Source organism: Quercus robur, chromosome 1 (assembly GCF_932294415.1).
Source record: "Quercus robur chromosome 1, dhQueRobu3.1, whole genome shotgun sequence".
Lineage (NCBI taxonomy): Eukaryota > Viridiplantae > Streptophyta > Magnoliopsida > Fagales > Fagaceae > Quercus > Quercus robur.
Window position 1 is genome coordinate 12,030,602 of NC_065534.1, and position 21,596 is coordinate 12,052,197.

The 21,596-nt window shown below is 32.3% G+C and overlaps 2 protein-coding genes and 1 non-coding gene across 4 annotated transcripts; 1 reads left to right on the forward strand and 2 right to left on the reverse strand.

Annotated features, from left to right (window-relative positions):
• Nucleotides 1-3,550: 3,550 nt before the first annotated feature.
• LOC126721079 (photosystem I subunit O) lies at nucleotides 3,551-7,530 on the reverse strand. 2 transcript variants are annotated; one of them, XM_050424084.1, is made up of 4 exons: nucleotides 7,318-7,530; nucleotides 5,434-5,506; nucleotides 5,127-5,309; nucleotides 3,551-3,889 (listed from the first exon to the last, which is right to left on the reverse strand). In XM_050424084.1, exons 1-4 carry the CDS (start codon nucleotides 7,412-7,414, stop codon nucleotides 3,793-3,795), a joined length of 450 nt encoding a protein of 149 aa, XP_050280041.1. In that variant the 5' UTR covers nucleotides 7,415-7,530; the 3' UTR covers nucleotides 3,551-3,792. The 2 variants fall into 2 exon arrangements, with proteins under 2 accessions (XP_050280041.1, XP_050280049.1); XM_050424092.1 differs by having other exon boundaries at nucleotides 5,127-5,306; nucleotides 7,318-7,529.
• On the forward strand, nucleotides 4,059-4,130 carry TRNAQ-CUG (transfer RNA glutamine (anticodon CUG)). Its single transcript has one exon. It is a non-coding gene; the product is annotated as a tRNA-Gln (tRNA).
• An 8,955-nt stretch (nucleotides 7,531-16,485) lies between the features above and the next one.
• Nucleotides 16,486-17,917, reverse strand: LOC126721090 (F-box protein At2g27310-like). Its single transcript, XM_050424105.1, has one exon. The coding sequence runs from the start codon at nucleotides 17,783-17,785 to the stop codon at nucleotides 16,757-16,759; it is 1,029 nt and encodes a 342-aa protein (XP_050280062.1). The 5' UTR covers nucleotides 17,786-17,917; the 3' UTR covers nucleotides 16,486-16,756.
• Nucleotides 17,918-21,596: the final 3,679 nt, after the last annotated feature.

Sequence of the window (21,596 nt, forward strand, 5' to 3'; positions counted from 1 at the left end):
AAGATGTAATAAAACTCATAAATAATAACAAAAATAAGCTAAATAGTAAAAAAACTAGCTTTTGTTAAGCCGATGCCAAACACAACCTTCTTCATCATTTAAGAAATTTGACTAAGGGTACTGTAATAAATATATATATATATATATATGTAAATCACTGTACTTTTTACTTCTACTACTTTAATTCAGCATGTTATTGTGTGACCTTAAAAAATTTTACATTGACTTGTAGCGTATAGGTTAGGTAATTCATTTATATAAGAAAGGGTTAGGTAAAAAATTTCTCAAAAAAAAAAAAGTACTATAAAAAGATGTAAAGAGTTTTGAGTCTTTTGACGTGAGCAAGAAGAGCCAAATTTCATTCAAGGGCATGTCGGTATGGATGTACTATATCAATTAATGATTTTTTATATTTTGGGTGAAAAACAATATCAATTAATGATAATCTTCGTATTTAGATGACCAAAATAAAAAGTATCTCAAATTCTCTATATCATACGGTAAATAGGATATGGCAGAGTTTATATATATATATATATATATATATATTACATTGAGTTTTATTAATATGTGGCCAAGGTATATGTTAGTAAACTATTTTAAAAAACTTTTTATAAAAAAATGAAAAAGTAACTGTGGGTACTTGCCCTGCCATTAAGCAATGTTTGTCCGCTTTGGGGAGCCAAGCCCTCACGGATTTGTCACGAATGGGTGGGAGTCCAGGATCTTCACAAATTTTGACTTTACACCTTTGTCCTACATCGCCTAAGTAGTGGTACACTCATTCAAGCTCCAAGGGCATATAAAGCATGAGTGGGAGGGTTACTTAGGCGATGTGGGACAAAGGTGTAAAGCCAAAAATGGTGAAGCCAAAGCGGACAAACATTGCTTAATGGCGGGGCAAGTACCCACAGTAACTAACTGATTTGATAACTTTTTTAATTTTTCATAAAAATTTTCTTAAAATTGATGGTTAATGTATGCCATTACATTAATGATGTTGATAAATGTAGACTTTCAAATTCTTGTGTGCCAATATTAATAAATTTTTTCAAAAGAGTTTCAATAAAAATAAGTTCTTCCAAAAAGTCTCAGTGGAGAAAAAGAAGCCACACAAAACTGATTATGAATGGCCAAAATTTCTCACTTAGTCCATCCATTGTTGGTTTTACCATATAGAACATGTAATCTAACGAAGAGATTTTTAAAATATGAATTCAATAACAAGTTATTAAGTGGTGTAATTTGAACCTAACCTATATATATATATATATATATATATATTCTATTACCATCCATAAACACACTTGTTTCTCTCTCTTTCAGCACTCTTACAATCATCCCTCCTATATCTCTCTTATCACTATCTTATGACTAACAAAACCCCTTATTAAAGATACTAAAATACCTCTAACTTGTCCTATTCTTGACTTGTCTCACTTTCCTCCCATATGAGTTTTCTCCATCTCGAAGAAGGAATGGGAGTAACAGGGCACTACTAATCCAATCTCTTCTCTTTTTTTTGGGGGGTAAGAGAAAAAGAGTAAGAGGGAAAGGTGCTTCAATAGTTCAATTACATTTCACTGTAAAAAAGATTATGAACAAAAAAAAAATTGGTACTACTCTATCTACAATAAATGAATGTGTAGGGTACGATGGAAATAGTAGAAAAGAGAGGGGGGAGGGCGGTGCCTACAAAATATAGGGTTGGAGAAGTCTTTTTTAAGTACGAAATAATAATTGTGGAGCATCCTTCCCATCCATGACAGTACATCGCACCCCTTGAAACAATCAATCAATCAATCAGTTTGCACGAGGGTGGGGCCTTTCGCTAACGGCTCAATGGTATGAGATTCGTAAAAATCGTAGGGATATCTCTTCGCTGGATTTGGATCCTTTCCAAAGTCTTTATAAAAACACCTACGTCCTGTTAGATTTTAAAGGCCCCACCTATGAGAACCACATGGCCCATCATATTCAGTGCTCTATATATTATCTCTTTTTCCAAATGATGGTGGTCCATGGATCACTTGGATTTTGGGTTCCCTCTATTGTTTCGCTCACTTTGCAAACCATGTGTTTCAATGCAATGGCTAAAAGGAGAAAAAAGTTGAAATCTTTCGCACCATGCATTTCAATGCTATAGCTAAAAGGAGAAAAAGTTGTGATCTTTCGTGTGTTTGGATCTATTTCCTTGTAAGTTATAGTATTTCCTTGTAAGTTATAGGGATGGATTTTGTTTTTGTAAAAGAAAATTATTAAGTATTCTCGCAATACAAAAACTTGGTGTTTGTCCATTCCACATTTATAACGGACTTTACTTTACCATGAATCCACCATAATTCATAAATATGGGAGAAAAAAAACTTATTTTTTTCATAAATGTGAAAAAAAATTATTAGGTATTCTTGAAATGCATTTATGTGATATTTTGTAAAAGAAAATTATTAGGTATTCTCGTAATGCAGTTATGTAGTTATGTGGTATTCACTCATTTCACATTTATAATGAACTTACCATGAATTTAATTAATGGAATCTATAATAATTCATAAATGTGGGAGGAAAAATATTCTATTATGTTTCGGAAGTACCTAATAATTATTCGTAGGAAAAATGTGGTCGTGGAAAAGCCTGACTAGTCAATATGTGACTGCTAAATGTTTCAACCAAGTTAGTGGCTAAGTGGTATCATTATCATGCTACCTCTTTCTTGTGGAAGCTAAAGTTAAACAAAGAAGACAATGGGATTTCTTACTAGTTACAAGTAGCTTCATAATTGTGAAGCAATGAAACATGCTATAGTGGTTTTACTATAGTATGCTAAAACTATTCCAAAATTTACTACAACTAAAACAATTCCTAATTTTACCACAAAACAAATTGATTAAACAACGTAATTGGTACTAAAGTCAATAATATAATAACATAAATTTCTTAATTTTTTTAATTATACACAATTTTGTTACATTGTGATATATATATATATATATATATATATATATTGACACATCAATTTATAAAACTTATAAAACACAATTTGAACTATAAAATGTTTGGACCTAGTGCTAGCTATTAAGCTATCTCTTCACAAATGGAATCAAACTGTCTTGAAATTATATTAGCTCTGCATTTAGATCCATTTTCCAATTTATGATAGTTCCCGCTGGCTGATAATGTGTGCTAGACGTAGGTTTCTCGTTTGCTCTTGCTGCTTCATCCCAATATATTGGACATGCATGAAGCTTTTAAAAGAGCAACTTTTTCTTTGCTCCAAGGTATATACTCAAGTCAGGGGTGGTGGGGGTGTGGGGAATAATTAAGTTCAAATTAACAACTTTTTCTTTGCTCCCATGGTACATCCTTTTGTTCAAATGAGGACAGTTTCCAAAATCCTTAGACATGATTGGAGTAAATGTCAGTCAAAGGAAAGTATTGGTTTTTTCTGGTGTTTTTCTTTGGTATTATCAATCATCCTTCTCTGTAAATTTTCACACCAAAAAAAAAAAAAAACAAAAAGAAAAAAAAAGAAAAGAAAATTCTTAATGGGATTTCAAAATAGAATGAGCGGGAAATGGAATTAATTAGGAAACACGGGTACACAACTTTTTGTTTTTACTTCGCAGCTAGGCACAACATGGAGGTACAAATATTAAACTACGTTGAAAGAAATAAATAGACAGTTTTTCTTATAAACAGGTAGAAGAAAGAGAAAAGGAAGTAGGAATCATAATAAATACAAGAGATGAGAAGAGACACAATTGAGAGTAGAGAGAGAGAGAGTCAAAAGAAACTATTTTTCAAAGTAGTCTTCGGTCCTTCCCTTGAACCCAATTTGCCCAAAAGTAAGGCAGATGAACAGTCCCAGGTGCCATGTAATCAACCACAACCTGGTCATAAAAATAAATTTTAAAAAAAGACCCAAGTCTATGAAACATTAAAAAAAGGTATTGAATAAAGTTAACGAGGAACATATTGTCTATTAATGGCTTTAACGGCAATGGCCCCATGGAAAGAGTTTGAAATATATAATACGTTGGAAGACATGCTAACAGCAACGGTCCCATGGTCTAGTGGTCAGGACATTGGACTCTGAATCCAGTAACCCGAGTTCAAATCTCGGTGGGACCTTCTTTTCTACTTTTTCTTTTCATTTTTTTTTAGAATCAATTGGGCTTTCTAATCAGCTTCGGCTATTAGCCCAATGACTTCAATAGTACTGTTTGCATTCAATTGGGCTTGCTATTGCTCCCCCGATTAAATATAAAGCACTGGAAGCATAGCTCTTCTGCCCAAATAAAAAATAAAATAAACAATACTCTTCTCAACTCTGGCCCGTTGAGGGAAAATCCCTCTCTGAAGTTTTTTTTTCGAGTTTCATTGCACATTGGGATATATTATGAAGTGTTTTTTCTTTCTTTTTTTTGGATTAAGTCTCCTCAGCTAATTTGTAATCTTGCCTTTCAGCAAACTAAACAAGTCTACACAGAAATTGCTACACAAAGCTTGTTCTAAAATCAAACTTAGTAATCAATCTAGATTGTTTTCCAAAAAAAAAAAAAAGTAATCAATCTAGATTCAGCCCTTTATCATAATGGTATGGTAAGAACTATTATATACGGCATACCCAATTAATGTGTGTTTATCTATGGTACATTGTAGGTGTGTGATAGCTTTGCTTGAATCGGTCTAAGGAATTGAATATAAGAAGGATGACCGTGTTGCAAAACATTGCTGCCATTCACTTATACAGTTATACTTCACTATAATTATTAAATTAAAATTGCCGTTCACTTATACATTAAATTTCAATTAAAAAAAAAAAAACTCACTGGGAAATAGGTGAAAGATCTTGAAATTCTGTTCTTCCTGTATGTAGATATGTTAGTATGTTACCAAATAAAAATTAATTTATCCCAATTTTTCTTTTCAATTATATACTGAAATTAAATTCAAAATTTTAGTTAAAATGTTAATTATTGTTGCATACAGCCATATACACAAGTACGTGAAATAGTGTTTTTCTTATGTGTGAGTGTGAAATCATGTTTTCATGTGTATGCATACAGTGTGTAATGATCGTTACTTTAGTTAAAAAAAAAAAAAGAAAGGCAGTATGGTACTTACCAAAACTGAGAAGTGAGAGCAGGAGGAGTGGGGAAGTGAGCGAGCTCAGCTCCTATGCTTTCGAAGAAGAGGCCAGTCAAACTCTTACCATCGATTGCAGGGATGCTGGATGGTGCTAACCACCCTATTAACCCAAATCCAATCACATTAAAATCCCTGCGCAGCCAATCTCTCTGGAAACTACTTTTTCCCAACAAGTCCACACACGAGCAAACCATAACCATATCAGTCACATATATTACTCTATATATTGATTCCCATCATCACATAAAACCAATACAAACACAAGTTCACTGCTACTACTTACCATGTATACTTTCCTCCCGACGCATGTGCCTGCTTCAGAGGGTTTCTCACCGTCACAGTAGACTTCAAAAAGCCTTATGAAATAACATTAAAAACAAATCAACAAAAAATAATAATAATCAATATATCAATCATCAATCATCAATCATCAATCATCAATATCAATCAATCAATCAATATATATATATATATATAACAGAGACCTCATCGAGAGAGCATGAGGTCCTGCCATGTAGTGCACTCTATGAAGAGAATTGAGATACCCTTAAACTATATTAGAGATAAGAACAAATTTAAAAGTGAAGATTCTTTATTTCCTTTAGTTCAATGTTTCAAGACTAATTTTTGTTACATTTTGTATTCAATATTTTAAAACTACTATTTATTTCATTTGGTTCAATGTTTCAAGACACTCCATCTCTCACACACACAAAATACTCTTTGTATTTCCATTCATCATTTTCACTTTTACTCCTTTATATACACATGTCCATAACCTTTCATATCATCTTATCTCAAATACACTTAGAAAAAAGTGATGTCATTTAACTTCAACCTTTCAATGACACCTACATAACTCCAACGTTGCAGTATCATTTGATTGTAACTCGTATGAGCAGACTATGATGAAGGAAGGGGGCTTGCGTTTTTTATTCAATGACGGTAGCTTACGATTTTGATGTTGAACTCAAACATTGTAGATTTTGTGAAAGTTATGATTCGCTTGGAGTCTTTGGGTGTTTGAGATTTTGGTTTGGGAAAGTTATAAATGTATTGTATTTTAGAACTAAAGAAAGGGAAAAAGAAACATTCTAATTGATTATTTATGAAGTTATTTTTACTTTATTTTTTATTTTGTGTTAGAATTCATAATTTGTAGGTTTCTTTGTATATAGCCATTGTGGTAAAAACAAAAATCAATGGTGATTTAAAAGTATTTTTCACTTTTTCTTAAAGGATATAGAAGTCCAACTAAAGTCAATTGAATTTTGATAAATGAATGTGTTTTTAGCAAATTTATCTTTGTTTAATCACATTCTCTTTATGTTGATACTTACAAATGATTTCCTTAATTCCATTGAGATAATTAATTGGGTGTTTATGATCAAGGTCTCCATATTTGGTTGTGAGAATAGAGTGATTGAGAAAGTGTTTGGTAGGTTGCTTAAATTTATGTAATTTTAAGAGATAAAAGTATTTTATATTTTGAATTCTTATATGTAGATTTCAAAATCATTTAATCAGTTTGAAAAATAAAATCTTAACGGTAAATATTATAATATATTATAATCTTACAATGTTATACAATTTTTTAAAATAAATTATAGATTAAAAAAAATCAAGTTTCAAAGTATTTAACAATATTGTGGGCAAACATAAATATTATACAACAAGTATTAAGTATTATATGTAGATTTTAATATACATAAAATTGATTTTAAATGAAATTGTAAAGTAATCCACACATTGCGTGGGATATCATCTAGTTAACAGTAATAGTTAGGAAGCATAGACACAAATATGGACACAGGTACAGACATAAACATAAACACAGATACAAGTACAATGATGAACACGGTCACGACATGGTAATACAAACAATTTCTTAAAAATTATAGCATAAAACATCATTGTGACACTGATATAACACAGCCACACAGGTACGCACTCTAAATCAAGTTTCTTGAACTAATAATAATAATTGCTGGCATAATTTATAAGATTATAATTACAAAGGTTTTTGGCATGTACATGTTTCATGATCTTATGTTTCATCATGTAAATCTTAAAAAAAAAAAAAAAAAAAAAAAAAAGAAGAAGTTGTTTTTTATGGTTCTTGTTGTTCTCCAAATATAATGTAATTTAAAGAGGTTTTGAGGAGAACCTGAAGTGAGGGATGTTGGCTTAGGTGCAGAGACCCGAGAAGGTGATGACAATGAGGAGCTGCCCAAGCCTATGACGGTTGATACGGTTGCAGCCATTTTTCTTATCTGCTTCTGCCGATGCTTGAGCTAGAGGATAGTGACTGAGTCAGAAATGAAATAATGTAATTTGGAAATGGTGGTGGGGTTAGGCTTTTCTCAAATGTGATGGAGATTTTGTGGCTCATAGATTGCGTGGATGGGATATAGTTCAATGACATTGTGCCACGTTAGACTTGTATGGATAAACTGGGGTCTGTGTTTGATCTTATACTGATGATACTCAGGGATTGTTATATTCACGTGCCAGTGTGCGAGTGAGAACATGTTGAGTTGAATTGAGAAGGGCTTATCCATACTTTGCTCTGTTTTGATTTTTTGATAGTGATACTGATACTGATACTAATATTGGGCTAAGCCCTAAGCCTGTTGTTTGATTGAACTTCGGATCATGTAAGTTGGCAATGCTTTGTGGCCCATTAAAGGGTTAACAATTTAGCAGAAATGTGCAGTTTTGGTCCAATTTGGTCCATTATGATCTATTTTGGTCTATTTGGTCCATTTCGGTTCATTCAGTCCACTTTGGTCTATTCCATCCATTTGGTTCCACTTCGGTGTTAAGAATGGAAAAATAAAAGTTTGGGTAGAGACTAGTACCTATTCTAAGTCCGATTATTAAAATTTAAAAAAATAATAATAATTGCAAGTTGGAATCTTGAAAGCTAGGTGGTTTTATTGTTGAGAAGTTAGAGGCAAAATAGAGAGTTTGATGCTACAGTGGTCATTTCATTTCAAATCCTAAAACGTAGGTTGGATAAGGAAAAAAAAGAGCCTTATATTAAAAAAAATGTTAATAACATATCAACAAAAAGTAAAATCAACTAGGATAAACAAAAAGTAAAATCAAATAGGATAAAAAAATTTAAATACTATAGTGTCTATCAAAATATTATCAACAAAATGTAAAAATCAAATAGGATAAAAAATAATATATTGAGAAGAAAAATTAAGCCATTGAAAATGTAAAAAACCGAAGGAAAAATAAATAAACAAACAAAGAAGTTGATATATATATATATATATATTTTTTTTTTGGTTTAAGAAGTTGATATGAATGTAGATTGCGTGCTTTTTAAAAGACTAGCCATAGTTTTTTTTTTTTTTTTGGGAGAAAAACACCAATGATAGTTGATGAGAATAAATAAATTGTTTGTTCTTATCTAAAAAATTGTAACTTGGTGTAACCACGGTTTTTAAACTCAAATTTTATTATATAATATACGATATTCATACTTTAAGGAAATTCTAGTCCCAAATGAGATGGTACAAATGAAAATGCTTTTTTTGGGGGGGATTGCAATTAATTTGAATCTAAAAACATATACCTAAAATCAAAAAAAAAAAAAAATGATTACGTCTTGATGTAGAACTTTTTCATCTTCTTACTTTAGTTTGGATATATGTGAGCTTTGCGAGTCCAATAATAGATGGGCCGCGTAACCAGCCCATCAAGAAAACGTTCATAAATAGATATTTTGTTCCAAATATGGGCCCTAATACGGATTGGCTTTGTTCTTGACCGAGACGCTTTGTGTGGTGAAACACAGGCAACAATTTTCAGGGTTTAAAATGCTTTCTTTGCTAAGTGTTCCAATATCATCCTTAAGGGTGATTCTGCTAATGTCTTGAACCCTCTCATAAATCCAGAGGAGTTCCTAGATTGGAAGATAAAGCCCCAAAAAAGATGACATTTTGTTATGCCTCAATTGTTGTTGGAATGTTTTTGTAATCAATCAAAAATTTGAATTTTGTGTCAAAGAAATTGATAATAATAATAATAATAATAATAATAATAATAATTGTGAGGAGTTGAATAGTCACCTCTCGGGCCTAAAGCCCAAGAAGCAATTGGGCCATGGGAAAGAATTGGGCTTGGCCTATGTTTTTAAAGGAAGGCTTAATGGGCAATAAACCATGAAAAGAGGAAAGCTAGGTCTTCCCAAGTATTACGGAAAAAATGAGTGACACAGGAGATTTGTTCTCGTGGAAAAGGTACGGTACCAACTTACCCGAGGTATGGTGCACATATAATCCACGTGTGATTTTCAAGAGATTCCTGGAACCACAGAAAAGTTCCGGAACATGCAAGAAGATTGAAAATCTTTACCTCTGCATTAATGATGGAGCTCTTACCTCACCTCTCTGCCGTATTAAATACAAGTAAGACAATCTGAACAATACAAACAACTCCCAAAAGTTAGAGTTCCAGGATAAGGGAGGGGAGGAATCCGATAAGGTTGAGAAAAATATCCCTGAGGCTCTAACAGGCAATAAAATAGCTGTAGTGATAAGAATAAGGATTGAAGTTATAAAAGAGAGAGGAGAGGCAAAAGAAAAAGGATCTGAAAAAAGAGGATAAAAATGAATATAAATAAGAAAAATCAGTCAGAGAGAGAGAGAGAGAATAAAGATAACACCGCAGGAACGTGAGAGTTATCTATTGTAATGTTCGAGTTTAGAGAAATCAATTGCTTGAGTTTCCCATTGTGAAACATTTTTCCTTGTTATTTACTTATTTGTTGGCTATTTGAATAATTTGAGTATGAATCTGTGAAGGACTCCACGGGGCCAGTTTTTGCATCCCCACAATAATAATAATAATAAATAATGTGGTTTTAGAGTGTGCTGAAAGAGTTTGTGACCAAGTTAAGAGCAAGCTTTTATGATTCAAGCTTTTAATTTATATACCATTAAGATTTGAGAAATGATATATCCACAATATTTTTACAACAAATTCTAAGTGGTAGGTTGTGACTGGTGAGTGATAGGTTGTTACTGGTTGTTATTATTAAGGCAAAAAAGTAATCTTGGTGTTAGGTTTAAATTTGAACCAATAACAATTAACCACCTATGATTTGTTGTGAAAATGTTGTAAAAATGTTGTGGACGTAGCACCTCTCGATTTGATTTATGACTCCCCATTTGAATTGACAATTTTTCTGAAAATGACTTTTTAAGAATAATTCTTTTTCATAAAACATGTATTTTTATAAAAATAACTTCCATGAGTTTTAATTTAGTACATTCATTCTTATTTTAATAAAATTCTCTCTCTCTAATTCTTAAGTACTCTCGAAGCACGAAGGAGGTAGCATCATTTTCCATGCTCCAAAAGTACCTTAGAATTTTTTGTTCTAGAGTCATCTACAAATTCTTTTAATTATTTTATTTATTCGGGTTTGGCTACTTTATGTACATGTTAGAAATTTGTAAACTGACAAGCCTTAAGACCAAACTCACTTCTATCCTTCCATATCACAATCTACAACATATATTTCTGAACGTCCATAATATTGCATTCTTGCTCAATGAGCTTCTGTTTGTTTTAAGAGCGAGCCTATCTTTGTTCAGACCTTCTAACTTCAGTACTTTACGTTCAAAGGAGAGGTTATTAAAGCCCAATTCATCCGCTTTTATTCTTATTGTAAAATTATTTAGCAAATAAAAGTCATCAATTAAGCTAAGAGTTTTGTAGCTTAGTGGTATTATCTGCTCTCACTTATAAAGATAACCATAGTGCAAATATTTCTTCTATCATTATTGTAACTATCTAATTATTTAAAAAAAAAAAAAAAAAAAAACCCAACTAGGAAACCTCATCTCAAGCCAATAGTATATTGCCATATACAATAAACATTTTAAATTTTAAATTACACCCTATAATTTTGACATGTTTTCAATCCAATTGTTTAAGTTTCAATTCTCCCCCCCCCCCCCCCCCCCCATAGTCCTTTAACTTTAATATGTTTTGAATTTAGTTTGTCTAGTTTTAATATTTTTCACTTTGCAAAACAACATTGTTTTGGTGTTGACTGATTGTGGGTAATTGATTGATGAGTGGAGGTTTACTTAGTCCTGGATGAAAAGCTCTTAGCCGGTTATATATTTACTGTCAAGGACTAATTTATAATAAACCCAATATAGGTTTTAAATACTAAAGAACCATAGACTAACTATAAATTAACTTTTTGTTAATTTTTTTGTTTACAAGTACTTGGACCTACAATTGATTTGGATCATTTGGAAAATCATATATATGTTTAACAAATTAAATTAAAAATAAGCAAAGTTAAATGTTGTAATTTGTAATTTAGCCTAGTTAATAAAAGCAAGAGAGTGTTATGTACTTGTGTTTGTTAAGAGAGAGTCGTTTATAACGAAACAAGCTCACTGTTATGACCCAAGTGTTGAATAAATTATTTAAATTTAGTTTAGTGATAAAATAAATAGTATTGTTATTTATTTGTATTCAATTTAATTCATATGTTTTAGGATAGGATTAGCTCTTTTGTTTTAGGATTTGTTGATGAGGTTATCTCATCCTTAGCTATTTATGTATGTTAAATGCATTAAAGAGAATTAAGAAGAAAATTAACCAAAATTGTCTATTTCTTCTCTCAAGATCAGGAGATTGGTCATCTCGAATTGACAACACTATCTTTTATTTCTTAGTTCACACCACTCACAATGACCAAGTTTACTAGCTTTACCAACGGAAAATTCTAGGGACACAACAAATCTCACAAATTTTGCCACAACTCGCTACATGGTGAGTTGTGAATGATGGAGGTCAAATAGTGTATTCATACTTTCACCACTCACAACTCATCACTCGCTACATGTCAAGTTATGGTAAAATTTGTACCAATAAAGTAGGGTGTTACAGGGACAAACCCAAGATACATTAGACAGATTGAGATTAAGTATTGTACCCAAGGCCGGTTCAACAATTTTGGGGGCCTTAAGCAAAAATTTTAAGTGGATTTTTTAAAAAACTTCAAAGTCTAAACTTGCACATATAAAAATTAATTTATTACATGATTCAATAAATTAGTATCACTATAATACAAATAAGTTGATATACATCAAATGATTAATTGGTGTGATAATTTATAATCATTGATAAAGTAAAAGTTTGTATTAAAAAAAAAAATAGATGTGATAACTTATTCATTGTGGGGTCGATGGGGGCTAACTTAGTTTAGGCCAATAGCCCTTGTGATGTGTTGGGCCTTGTGAACAAGACTGCACCGTGCACATAATACCATGCAGTCTTGTCCTATCAAGTTGTGTGCAGTATTCTATACTGTGCATGGTTACTGTGCAGTATTCTGCATTTTATGATACAATATGATCTTTTTAATACATTTTATTTACCAATAAAAGTACTTAAATTTTTTTTTGTAATTAAAAAATATATATAAATATTATATATATAATTTTTTTTTTAACAAATGGGCCCTTTTTTTATTTAGGGGCCTTAAACGATTGCATCAATTACATCTATGGTTCAGCTGGCCCTGATTGCACTTGATGCAATTACTATCAATCTCAACCATTGATTAAAAAATATTAAGAAAAAATTTAAAAAATAAAAATAAAAAAAGTAAAAAGTAAAAAAAAATTATGAAGTAAATAAGTGAATTGCACCCGGTTAGACACACGGTATTGCAAACTATGAATTGAGATCAGGTGCAATATCAATATTGCATTTGATGCAATTGCTTTTAATGGCTAAAATTGAGAATTGCTTTTAGTAATTATCAATCTCAACAATTAATTAAAAAAAATAAGAAAAATTTTATAAAAAATAAAAACTAAAATAATTTGCGAAACAAATGAGGTGAATTACAACCGATACAATACTCTAGATATTGCACGAGATCCTAATACGCCAGCTACATATGGAAATTTGCAGAGAATGTTGGGGTCCATATCATCATTATTGACGGAGATTCTTGCAATAATTTCAAAGCTATATCTACAGCCGATGTTCACGTTTTTGTCAGGTTAATTTTTTATTGTTAATCTTGGACCCAGTTGCAGTAAACCGTACTCTGCGATGTTTTTGGCTTTAGTGCTAATCTGGTTCACCATTATTTGATCAGTACTGCGTGGAAGAGTATCTTCCTTTCACTGTACAGGCTTTGGCTAATCTTCCTTTTTTTTTTTCTTTTCTTTTTTTTTGAGAAGCAGGTTTTGGCTAATAAAAAAAAAGAAAAGTTCACAAAAAGATTGTCAAAATATTCTCAAACAAGGTTTTTATTTACACATGCTAAATATGCCTATGATTGAAATTTAAAAGTGATACCAACAAGACTTGGAAGAATGGAAGCTGGGTGTGTGGGCGGTGGGTCCGTGGGTGAGCTTTTTTCTACAAGGCCTGGAAAAAGGAGTCACGGGGGAGAGTTCATCGCATCGTGGACCCCAGATTAAGTCTTAAAATATTCAAACTTCTTTTCACATTCATTTCAAAGAAAAAATCATGTTTGTAGAGTGTAGACAAGGCCACTGGGTTTTTTTTTTTTTTTTTCGTGACTGCTAATATATCAATTGGTATTTGGTCATAAACCAATAAGATATATGGGAATTGAGCACATGTAATTGCTTTAAATAGTTGAGATTGAAAATTAAAAAAAGAAAACTTTTAATCTTGATTATTGTAATTAGGGACAGTCGCCCTAATAAAGCAACTTTTCTTCAATCTCTATCTTATTTCTTTTTTATACCCATACATAATAAGTGAATTTTGACTAAGAAAATGACACTCAATAATACAAATGCTATCTGTATGATGTCATGGTTTGTGACAAAATCATTAATTATATGTGGTGTCATGGGATTTCATTGTGTATAGTTATATGAGATTGAAACAAAACTATAAACTAAGGGACTTGATTGGTTTTTTTTTTTTTTTTTTTTTTCAAGAATTTATTGAAAAATATGCTTAAATCATAGGGACTATAAAATTTGAAGGCATTTTTTTTTCTTACACCAACACTACATTAGTTTTCTCTTCTGCAACTTAAAATTTCTATCTTCGTGTGAAAGTTGCAGATATTATTTTCTTTGTCAATTGAAAAAGAAAAAAGAAAAACATGTTAACATTACAAATATTTAAAGATAATAAAATGTAAGTAAGTGCATGACTTGAGACTTTAGTGATCAAGCACCATCATATTCCTTCAAGAATTCACAAAATTCGTTGATTCAAGGGAAAGGAAAGGTTAGGTCTTATATGAACAAAAGAAAAAAAAATTGTCATCACAAACTTGTTGATTGATGAAATGTAGAACCTACCCAAAAGCAAAGAGGCAACTGGGGAAGTAAAGCGCCACCTAATTAAATTAATGCCCCACATAAAAATAGTAAATATTCATGCACTAGAAGATAAGGAGAAGCTAAAAGCTCGCAGCCACTAGTGGCCAAAGGTAACTTGTAAATTTTGAGCATCTACAAGCGGACTTATAACTTAATCAAAGTCATTTTTCCACCCCAAAAAAAAAAAAAAAAAAAAAATCAAAGTCAAAGTGTTGACCAGCCTGCAGCCGCCCTTTCTAACATTTATTATTATTATTAATTTTTTTTTCTCTTCTAATCTATTTACCACGCCAATGGGTTCTTGTTAAGATGATTCTCACACCTACCCCTTTTCTAATTTAAGAACCCCCCAAAAAATTAAGAATACAAAAAAAATCTATTTACCAAAACTTGTTCAACATATAATTTTTTTTTTTTAAATAAGAAAAAGACAGCGTAGTTTATATTAAATGAAAGTGACTAAATCAACCAAAACTATGAAGAAATTTGTAGTGATACATCCACACAAAAAAATATGAGATATGTAAAGTATATCAGGCTAAATTATAAACAATATTATCACCTTCTCTCTGACTCCAAAACTTATCCAACACAGAATTTGACTCCAAAACAAGCAATGTCAAAGTCATAAATATAGTGCTGCAATTAATCTATTATAGAAAGTTAGTATGAGTTTGGATTGCATTTTAAACATATGGGTCCAGTGTACTGTTCACGGACCCACAAGTACTTTTTTTTAATGTTACTGGTTCCGTTCTGTTCCGGCCGTTCCGGCCGGAATTTCTCGAACCGGATTGCAAACCGAAATAGAATTCCGGCCAATTCCGGTCTGTTTCAGGCGTTCCAATCTATTTCGGATAATTTCGGCCGGTATGAATTTTGGCTTTCTTTTCCCTTCTGAACCTACCTATTTTGTCTTCTTGCTGGGTGTAAACTCAAAGCCACACTATGTCTCCTTTCAACTGGGTCTAAACTCTAAACTCAAACCCACTATCTCTCTCCTTTAGTTTTATCCTTGTCTCCGAAAGTTTCTAGAAAAGAGATTAGCTCAAGCATAAAGAAGAAGAGAACTTCAAAGAAAATTTTGAATGCACGGCTGTGATGGGATTTGGGAATTGGGATGTGGGAATATTGGGATTTGGTAGAGATGGGACTTAAGAGAAAAAGGAAGATAAGGGAATACGTAAAAAAGAGAAGATAGAGAAATACGTAAGAGAATTGGTAGGTGGGGCCGGTTTTAGAGTGGAATGACTAAAAGGAAAATAATATATAAATATACATATATATATATATATATATATGATGAGGAGGAGGGGGATAATACTCTATTTATTAAGTCTTATAGACCTTGTTATGAATAATGATTTGTTATAAATCTTTTTATGTAATGACTAAATACTTTATATTATTTGATATTTATTTATTTGAATTGATAATTTAATGTTGTTTAAGAATATATATATATTATTAATTTTTTTAGGAATTCCGAAACACCTTGAAATGGTACATCGAAATAGGCTGGTATTGAAATATTCCGTTCCACTGGACAAACCGAAACAGGTTCCGAAACGGTATTCATAATACTGCATTTTTTCAGCAAATATTTCTTTAAAATTGGGTCTTATGATACTATTCACATATTTAAAAATTATTTTACTACAATATTTTTAGTTTTCAGTAATAAATAATATCCAAACAGACTTTTAAAAACACTATAATAAATAAACTAATATAGTGTTGACTTTTTAAGGCTTTGGGTTTGAGTTATTAACATTGTAGCAAAACTAGATTGATTCGGATTTTCAGACCTCTCACCAGCCAAGCTTGTATGTCTAATATTTTGATTTTGGTTGTAGATATAAGGCTCGTTTATCTTAGTTACTATATCTTTTGGGTTGGGAGAGGATGTTATGGATATTAATTTAACAATCCAATTGCTAATGAAGAAATACTTTACAACAAGAAGCCAATAAAAAAGGAGAATTAAACTATGATATATAATGGTGATAAAAACACCACATCCATGTGTATCATATATCCCACATATTTCCAATGAAATAATCCCTAAACTACATATTTCCATCTTATTTCAATTTTTAACTTTTTAATTCAAAAGAATAAAAAATAAAAACCTATTTTATGGTTTTAATTATCTCCGTTTCCTTTGTTTTCCTGACCAATAATATCAACGGTAAGAACAACCAACTTTAACGGTAGCGCGCGGTTAATTTAGTTTTCACTCTATCTGAACAAAATAAACGACCAGAAAGCCACGAAAATAGTGAGTCCAGTGGCAATGCAAGCCATGTCCAACGCTCTCTCTCTCCTCTGCTTTCTTTCCTTTCTCTCTCCCTTCATTTTCAGAAACTCTTCGAACCTCTCTTTCCCTTCCCCTTTCCTCTCCTTCTTCCTCTTCCCACTTTCCATCGCCCCTTGTAAAATTACCAAACTGTCCTTCCCGTTCAAATGCTTCCCCTCCAAGTCCTCCACTTGCATGCTCACTTCCCGCACGTGCATCTCCCCTCCCACCTTTCCCTCGCACGTGACCACCACCGCGCAGTGGACTAGCTCCGACGAGTCCTCGCCGCCGGAGACGACCGTCGAGTACCGGAGCTGCACGTCTCCCGTCAGCCAGTGGTGCTGGACCGAGACGGGGCTCCGGCTCGAGACGTTCACGGCTCTGTTTCCGGTCGGGTCGATAAGGATCCAGCTTAGCTTCAGGTTCTCCTCGAGGTGGTCCAGCCAAGCTTGGTCCTCTCCGACGTGTCGTATCGGTGTCTGAACCGACTCTTTCTGTCCAAGCAAGTCGAACCGAAACGGCGAGCAGAGAAACCAATCGGACTTGGTCTCGTTCTCTTGGACCTTCGAGAAAATGAGACTCGCCTTGTAGTGAACATCAACGGCGGAGATTATCTCGGCGAGATAATGATGATGATGCTTCGGCGGAGAGCGGTGGTGGAGGAGTGGGAATGAATAGGAGAAAAAAGAACGGTAACCACCAGGGAACGAGGAGATGACGTGGCGGACACGTGGGTGGTCGATGGAAGGCCACGCGGAGGAGCAGATTTCCCGCCAGAGCTGTTCTTCGGTGGAGAGAGCGTGCAAGTGGGAGGAGGCGCAGGAGGCGGAGGCGAGGGTGGCGCCGTCGAGCCTGGTGAGGATGTGGGTCTTGATGACGTCCTGATGGACGTCTGAGATTGCAGTGCCACCGCCGTGATCGTGATCGTCATCATGATCGACGGTCGTTATTGTGGTTGTGCCAGATTCCATGAAAAAGGCCTTTTAGAGCTAAATTCAAAGTTAAGAGGTAGTGACAAAGAGAAAGGTGGATATGGAGGCTTTTTTTATAGAGAGAGAGTGACAAAGCAATGTTAAACGGTCCACACCGTGTTTTCATATCTATCTTTTTTTTCTTAGGTGTTCTCATGTCTATCTAATTTTGTTAGTTAAAGAAACAATGAAACATCCACTTCACTTCGTTAGTTGCATGCTTTCTATGACTTACTGGTTATTCAATTTTATGCGCAGAGTTTTATTTAATTTTTAATTTTGTGCTAAGTAAATTATTAATGATAAAAATCGAAAACTTCAAATCTAATTAAATTCTAAATTAGAGATCAGTTTTTTATCATGTATCTATTTAAGTTTTTAATTTTTGTGACAAATGAATTATTAGATGCAAAAATCGAAGTGTCTAAATTCAATTAGATTTTAAATATATATATATATATATATATATGTGTGTGTGTGTGTACGCGCACTCTATTAGGAGAAAATAGAACACATTCTAAAAGTACTCGAATGCTTTTGGAAATTTTTATTTAATGAACACTTTTTTTTTCTTCAATCATAGTTTAAACGGTTTAAGTTTGGAGTCCAAATCTTCTGTCTCACACTTCCTACTTCACTATATATTCCACGAATAAAAACATACCACATGTCTATCTAATTTATTAAATGCTAAATTTATGCATTTTATTATTTCAATTACCTAAATATGATGGGTTATTTATTTATTTATTTTAGGAAATTGGTATAATAAAATGCATAAATTTAGCATTTAATAAATTAGGACATGTGGCATGTTTTTATTTGTGGAGTATATAGTGGAGAAAGAAGAGTGGGATAAAAGATTTGGACTCCTAAGTTTGGATCATTTTAGGTTTTTAAAGTTTAATTTTGTTCAATTTCATCTCTAATCATCTGGATCATGTTTCTTAGTCATTCTAGTTTTGTAAATTATTTTCCATGTTACCTTTGGCAATTTATTTTTCAGTTGATGGATCTTTGAGAGATCTTCATTTAAATATTGGTCCCCTGGAGCTTTCTTATGCTAATAGTGCATTTATTCTTTTGAAAAGAAAATAAGAACTTTCCTTCACGGTCAATTGGTATTTTCTGGTCTCTCCAATAAGGAGGTAGAGGATAAAAGTCCAAGGTTCAATCTCCCTTCCCCAATTGAATGTAGAAAAAAATAAAATAAAATAAACATGGGAAGGTTTAAAGTTTTAATAGTTTGAACTTTGAATGTTTGTATATATATATATATATATATTTTTTTTTAAATATGAATATGCGGATACGCACAATATCTAGTCATTTATGTGTAATGACATTAGTCATTTATTAGTGAGATGCAAAATATCTAGTCGCCCATTGCAAATCCCTAATGCAGATTTAGTGACTCTTTTATTGACTCAGCCATTTTTTGAGAAACTGACAAATCTTACTAAACCCTAACAATTTATCATACGTTACTCTACAAACAATAGTCGTAATTTTATTTTCTAAAGTGTTTATCATCACTATCCTAAGAGCTTTTAATTGGATTTAGACAAATGTATACCATGGGCAAGAATTAATTCTCCTTGCCATTATAAAAGAGACAATAACCCAAAGGAACACAGCAAGTTTCAAGCTCAAAACACATAACAAGTTCCTGAACTTCAACCTATAAGTTAAGCTCTTCAACAGCAACCCATAAATTATCAACATCCCATCCTCCATCAAAGCCTGAAATCACTTTGATAAAGAACCTAAAACCTTAGAACACTGCATGAGCTTCATAGTCCCATGGTATGCACCATTCAAACTCACTCTCTCCCACAAAACCCACTCACCTATGGTTTTTGTTTTGAACAACTAGCAGTGACGGAGCCAGAATTTTAGCTCAGAGAGGGCAAAATTAAAAGATATGATTTAAAGTGAAATTGATCTAAAAAATATTAATAAATAATAATAACAAAATAAATAAACAATTGTAAGAAAATAAATATATTTCATATTATTAAAATAAAATTTAAAAAATAATTAATTCATACTACAAGATTTACAACAAAATGTTTACAAACTGATGTGGTAAAAATGTTATAAGTATTACTTAAACAATATATAATGAATAAATGTTTGAAATTATTTTTTGTAGTTGGTGACATATCAATTCGTAAGATATAAGTAGTAAAATTTGTAGTATCTCTAGTATCAACCGACAATAAAATACTGTAAAGAGTATCATTAATAGTGAAAATGGTGAAAAAAATAATAGAAAGGAAAAAAATTGTGAAACAAGTGTCAAACTTGGGACAAGATAAAAGCTACCTACAAGAACAGTAATATAGGTGACAAGGTGGTAGATTTGATGTTTGAGAAAACTTTTTTTTTTTTTTTTTTGTCCGAGCTACTTTGTTTCAACTAAGTGGGAGTCCCTTTTTTTTTGTTTTTTTCTCTATGCGTGGAACTCCTTAAGAATTAAGGTTATATATACATGAAAATTTTAGGAGTCAGGGAGGGCAGGTGCCCCCCCTGGCCCCCATCTGCCTCCGCCCCTACAAGCCTAAGAAAAGCTTTGCACATTATTAGCTTTGGGTGAGTGTTGTCTTTAAGCCGATTCCAGGCCTCGTAAATTCAAATATCTTTTGATAAATCTTGAGTGTGCGAGGTAGAGGAGGGGTGTGGAGTCCATGCTTCTAAGTCCTAACAAACATGAGTTATATAGCTAGCACCGAATGAATTATTCGGATGTTGTCTGATAAACAAATTCATGTTTTGTGTGTAATTAATTTTTTGAAAATAAATAATGTAATCCGATGATTGGTTCGTTATTAAAACTTAAAATTCCCTTCTAATAAAAAATATCTCTAACTTAACATGCTCCACTCTCATCTTGAAGAGAAAATGGGGTGGAGAAAAAACATCCTCATCACGTCTATTGTCATTCCTACGTAGATACATAAAGATGTAATCTAGTTTAAAGGGGTTTTACACTTGATAGCGTAAATTGATCTTTGAAAGGAAAAACAATTTTTTTTTTTTAATATTCAAAAAACCTATATTTGTCTTGTTAAATGAAATCTGTCCCAGGGTAATAGGTACAAATCAAAATGTATCATTTTCTATATTAGAACCAGTCATGCCCGTCTCACTCTAATTTTTTCTGACTTTGTCACGGCCGATGGTCTTCTTTGGCTGTCGGGGGGACTTCGTCTAGTCAATTACATAATTCTGTATATTAATCAATACTCAATAGTACTTCTACGAAACTCCAGTGAACAAATAAGTGAGTATTAATGCAATGTGATATATACCTAATAATTTTTTTTTTTTTTAAAAGAGTTTCAACCTATAGCATTTGCTCCTGATGATAGCTCTTTATCATTAAACTAAGACACCAATCAGTTTTTGGTGTAGGCGAGAATTGAACTCTAGATTTCTTATTCAACTATGAGAGACTTTATCAGTTAAGTTAACTGAAACCTACTATTCCTAATAATTAATACAAGTCGTCCCTTATATTCAAAGAGACCAGTGAACAAAATTTAAAAAATTTAAAACTCCAATTTTTCATACGTGAACTGTGATTTTCTTTTTCGTTTTCTTCTCTTAGAAAAACTTCCATTGCCGTCCCTTTTATTTTGCTTCTTGGTCCAAAAGGTTATGTTATATACATCACTTTTGTATAAAATTTCAAAGCAGGAAAAAAAAAAAAAAAACAAGTGGTGCTTTCAGATTATGATAGAAAAATCCCATCTACACATGAAACCATTTTATAATTGGAATCAAATATTATATATAATGAGAAATT